The sequence below is a fragment of the Monopterus albus genome, unplaced genomic scaffold (assembly GCF_001952655.1).
Source record: "Monopterus albus unplaced genomic scaffold, M_albus_1.0 scaffold997.1, whole genome shotgun sequence".
NCBI classification, from domain to species: Eukaryota; Metazoa; Chordata; class Actinopteri; order Synbranchiformes; family Synbranchidae; genus Monopterus; species Monopterus albus.
In genome coordinates, this window is record NW_018128875.1 from 844 (window position 1) to 6,612 (window position 5,769).

The window sequence follows — 5,769 nt, forward strand, 5'->3', positions numbered from 1 at the left end:
AGGGCGAAGGGCTGGTGCTGTTTCTCGAGCTGAGGGAGTTGTACAGTTCCTCTGTTGCCAGGTGTATCGAAGCGTGCAAAGAAACTATTCAGTGTGTCAGGGAGGGTAGGATCATGGCTGACCTGCTGGTTGTTGCCTCTGTGGTCTGTTATTGTTTTTGTGCCTCTCCACATACTCTGTGTGTTGTTATTCATGAAGTGCCCCTCAATGCGCTGTTTGTACCTGCTTTTGGCCAGCAGGATGCCCTTCTTTAATTCTTTCCGGGCCCTGCTACAGGCCAGCCTGTCACCTGATCTGAAGGCAGCATCCCGAGCTTTGAGTGGAGGTGACACTGTACTGTCCAACCATGGTTTCTGGTTTGGAAAAACCCTGATGGACTTTGTTGGTAGGACAGCATCAGTACAGAACTGCACATAATCCAGAACAGCTGATGTATAAGCCTTCAAATCTGAGCCCTCTTTGAACACCCCCCAATCAGTGTGCTCAAAACAGTCCTATGATGCTGAAGAAGCCTCTTCTGTCCACACCTTAACTGTTTTGGTGATTGGTTTTGTCCTGTAGATCAGAGGTTTATATGCTGGGATCAGCTCCACAGAGATGTGACCTGACATGCCCAGGTGTGGAGCTGCTATGGTCTTGTATGCTCCCCGAATATTGCAATAAACCTGATCCAGGATGTTATTGTCCCTGGTTGGAATATTGATGAATCTATAGAATTTGGGAAACACGGCTTTAAGTTCCACATGGTTAAAGTCTCCAGCCACAATCACAGCCGCTTCTGGGTTTGCATTCATCTGCTTGCCGATCAGGCAGTACAGCTCCTCCAGCGCTAGCTCGCGGTGGTATATAGGTGGCTACAATCAGGATTGAGCAAATCTCTCTCACCGTTTTGAAAGGTCTGCATTTCACTGCCATATATTCCAAGTCCAGGGAGCAATGTGTTCCAGTGATGGTCGTAGCTGTGCACCAGACGTTGTGGATGTACAGCGCCAGACCTCCACCTCTCTGTTTAGCAGATGCTGCAGTCCTGTCTGCTCGAAACAAGGAGCGTCCCTCCAGCTCTACCGCAGCGTCCGGGATGTTGTCATCCAACCAGGTTTCAGTTATAATCGCCACACAGCTGTCCTTCCTCCGTGAGACGATTCGCAGCCGAATCTCGTCTATTTTGTTGGTTAGTGACCTGGCTTTCGTAAGGAAGAGACTAGGGAGCGCCGGCCTGTGTGGGTTAGCATGTAGCCTAGCGCGCATGCCGCTCCTCTTACTCCGCTTTTGTTTACAGTGTCGCCTACATCTCCTAGGCCACAAAGGGGCCATGTTTTGTTATGTATGTTTTCACCATGTTTTTTCATCTATAGTGCATATCAACCTCGCACTTTTAATAGCCAGCCAGTAATACGAGTTCTCTATCTTGTTGTTGTGGAGTCAAGCAGATGATTTTCATTAATCGGCAAACAGCATTTTATTGGGGTATTTTTAAATCCACAGTGATGTGTCCAGTATTTTTTCAGTCTTTTTGTCAGAGGCTTTGGTGTTGTGGTTATTTTATTAAGTAATCATCAGATTAACAAAAATTACACTGAGTACACAAAATCTTCTTACACATGAACTAGGACTAGTGGCAGATTGATTATGACAAGAACTACACATTAAGTGCCCATGGCTGCTCATTTTACTTGTTTCCAGCCATTTAATGTTTAATCTTCGGTACCTCTACATTAGCTTTGCACCCATCATACCTCCAAATAGTGTGTAATTATTTCAGAATGATAACACCAAAGAGCCTTTTCCTAAAAATGAGAGGATAGTTTGTGAACGTGTACAACTCCAGCTGCCATTGTTGCGTCCCAAGTGGACAGCACAATGAACCGCAATGGCATTAATAAATTCGAATTACTCCTGCATAGATAGGTAAACAATGGTATATGTACCAATGAAAAGGGATTTATAACACTGAGAAACTCCATATTTGAACTGGTATAATGCAGACAGTAACTTCTCCAGCCTTACAACAATTCTCCCTAACATTACAGAAATAAGGCATTAACAGACATGCAATGTGTGTGTTTTTTTAAAACTTACCATTAAATCCCACCGATTAGTGGAAACATCTTTCAAGTAGCTCCAAGGTCAGTGAATCCAACTGGTGGTCGCTGCATATTCCCCCACACAACCACATACAGTCCCAGAGTAGTGAAATTAATCCCAATAGGTAGCGTAAAGCTGACATTAACATCATGGATCATTAATCCACTCACAAACCATTAACACATCACATGTGGCAGACACACTGGCCTCAAGCAGTCAAAACAAACAGGTACTGGGCTCCAGGGGAATCCAGCCACTGGGGCCTTCACAGGCCAGCTGCTTGTAGGTTAGACCCAGTCAGGTAAAACAGCAAGTTCCTGTAAAGGAACATTCCCAGACATGCAGTGACCTCAGGCCCTGTGTTTTTCTCCACATCCTCTGGTCACAGTGGAGGCAGCTGGAGGAAAAATATATGCACAAAACCTTGCGTAGTCAAAAAAATCATCTTTTATAATGGCACCGCTGGATGTCTTTTTTTTTTTAATAAGCTTTATTGAAAACATACATAACAAACAAGGCAGTATAACATTTTTCCAATATGATGGGGGGCACCGGTGGATGTCAGGCAAGTTCACATTAACACGCAACGGCCTGGATTTTATCCCAATTCAAGGAAATCCTTAAACTATCATGGAATTTTTTTTTTGTTAGGGAAAAAAGTCATCGCGAGCAAGAGTTTGTGAGACTTGTATAAACCAAATTCTTTCTGCATAGAAATACTAGAACATATGTACACCTCATTTTTTGAGCTTTAGGTCACATCTAAGATGATAATTCATCATTGTACCATTGTAGATAAATCAAAAAACAAGTAAAAGCTCCTTTCAGTATAATAAAGCTCTGGTAACTGCTTGACAATCGGTCTTTTTAAACACATAAGCTGTAGCTGATAACAGCATAAGCATAATGTTCATCACAGTTATATATGTAAGTATGTTAGACACAGATGACTGCACAACTGTGAGAGTCCTTTAAAGCTCATGCACAAAGTCCAACATCAAGTTCTTCACAGCTGGGACAAAAAAAATAATTTGATCAGATTGGATTCATGTTGTGTTTGTACAACAAGAAATGCAATAATATGCGAACTCAGAGGTTGCTATTTTAACAGGGGAAACTTTAACTGCTTTTTCTTAGAGAGAGTATACATATCAATATGCGTATGCAGCATCAATCAATATGCAACAGAAACAGGGGTATTACTGCACATATACTACAATTCACGCAAATGCTTGTGCATGAATCCATAACAATGTATCCTGCCTATACAGTCCCAGTAAAGGGCCCTGTTTGGGTTTATAGGGTTGCAAAGAGTAAAAAAAAACTTATGATAGGATTTTTGTCTTCTATTTCCCTTAGGTGACAGTACTAGAATATCTTTCATCAAGACAAAAAGCTGAACTGCTTCTTGAACCAAACAGCTTGTCAAATGAAACCCTTGTGAGACTTGTGTTCACACAACTTAATTTGTCAAGTTTGGAAGATCTTGGCTCTTTTTTTGACCAATTTGTTACTGGTGCAAAAGAGGTGAGTATCATCTTGTTTTCTTATTTTTTTCACTAAAATAAAAATATCAATCTGACAAATTTATGCCCTTTTTCTAGCAAAACTTGACAACCATTGACCCAAGGGTGCGTGGCACCATCCTAAATCTGACACTATCTGCGCTCAGCCCCAAAATGTCCATGTTTGATGCTGAGGCGTTCAAGTTATGGTTCCAGGTCTACCTACCTCTGATCCTCCCAGGCATTGACTCAAGTACATTTGAAAGTATTCCAAGAAATATCAGCTGTGTGTCCTATCAAGCAATGTAAGTGAAAAATGTCAAATTGATCAGATGTGTAAAAAAGGCAATGAAAATAAGGGATGAAAAAAATTATTTTACACATTTTAGTGAATGGCAGAATTTCTCTTGTCTCCACAGTGTCAAGGGATGCGACCGTGTTTTCACCCAGCTCTCCGTGGGGCAGACCCAACAGGTTTTCAAGTTCATAATGGACTATTTTGGAAAACATTATTCCTCAGGTAACCTAAATGGCATAATAGCATAACATTACATTTGCAAGTACCTATGTGCTGTGAGAATGTATAAATCCACACTGTTATGTTCAATATGGCATGGCATATTCAATTTAAAGATTCTGTATATTGAATCCTAGGTCGCTCCTGTGTTGAAGCTGGAAATGATGACAGGCAATGGCTCCAAGACAACTTTGGTAAATTCTATGTGCTCGCCTCCTACAAAGATTTTGTGACCTTGAAGAACAATTTCAATGGAGTAAGTGCTGCTTTTTAGTCCTTGTCATGTTCTCACTGGCTTAATATAAACAAATCAAGAGGTGTAAATATATAGTAATATGGTCAATTAATATAGTCAATTAAGTCATCTGACAGTTTTGGTGACTATCATCCTCTAATAGTGCTACATGGATCCATATATGCAAAATCAGGTCAAGTGATTCAGAGCTTCTGCATTATTAAATCTTATGTGTTTAATTATATTCTCTGAGGTCATGAAGCAGTAACTGATTATCAGCTCACTGCAACCTGGCCATATAGTGTATGTGATTGTTACTGATGAACAGGTAAGAACAGTATGAAAAAGGGATGTCTCATAGGTAGCATAGTTACTGTGAGATCACTATGATTCACACTCTTTGTGATGAGGAACTGCAAAATACATGAAAGAGGACAAAAGAAACTGGTATTTTAACCCTTGTTCCTTATTACAATGTGAGTCCTGACACTCACACGGTAACAAGTAAACATATTACCATGATTACAACACATTTCCAGTATATTGCTCTGTCACAGATCACTTAGTATGTTACTTCTTTAACAGTTCAAAATTAAGAGATGGATTTATTATTTTAACTTTTGAATTCATGTTTATAAACCCAGAAAACAAAGGCTGTCTTGAAGTGGACAAATGCAATCCATTTATTAAGTATACACAGGGGTTTGATTAACAGTTTTCACACCAACCTAGATAACCTCATCAACAGGCAAATGGGCTAAACAGGCCATAAATTTCATCATCTGAAGGGCAGGGACATTTGGCCTTTGATTTAATATGCTTTCGGAGGTCACAAAGGCCACTGGACTCGGCACTAAGGCCGAGACAAATGACATGATATGTGTACATGCTGAGCAGTAAAATTACAAACTAGGTGTCTACATGTTTTCAGATAGGACGCGGTGGGTGCGATGCTCCACTATCAAGCCCATTAATTTCCATGTGTTGTGTGGCGCAATAATGTGCCTGTGCTGCACCAAGCTAAGTGCAGCACAAGTTTGTGCCCGCCCTCCCTGAAGTTAAAATAATATTGCGCTGTAAGCCTGGATAAGTCGAATTAAAAATTTTGAGGAAAATTTTACTTCAGTAAATTTAACTTAAAAGCATCAGGGGCTAGACTTATTTTAAGTTCAATTCCAAGTTTATTAAATTTCCATGCCCTATTATTCCACTTAGAAATGTAATTGCACTAAAGTTGATTTAAGGTAAAATTATTTGTAATATAATTTGTTCATTTGACATGAAGAACTTAGAAACTGCACCTGCTGGAAGCATTCTGCACCAAAATCAGTACAAAGACAGATGCAAAGCTTCCCCAAATGATTTCATTTAATATAGTAGGAGACATAAGGGGTAGGGAATGAATTCAATACTAACCTTCATCATGG

General features: G+C 40.3%; 1 protein-coding gene across 1 annotated transcript; it reads left to right on the forward strand.

Moving 5' to 3' along the window:
• Positions 1-762: 762 nt before the first annotated feature.
• LOC109953678 (uncharacterized) lies at positions 763-4,363 on the forward strand (the record flags this gene model as incomplete). Its single annotated transcript, XM_020589146.1, has 5 exons — positions 763-1,171; positions 3,445-3,612; positions 3,690-3,895; positions 4,010-4,110; positions 4,245-4,363. Coding segments are annotated over exons 1-5 (816 nt in total), but the record flags the coding sequence as incomplete, so codon positions are not given.
• Between the last annotated feature and the right edge of the window lie 1,406 nt (positions 4,364-5,769).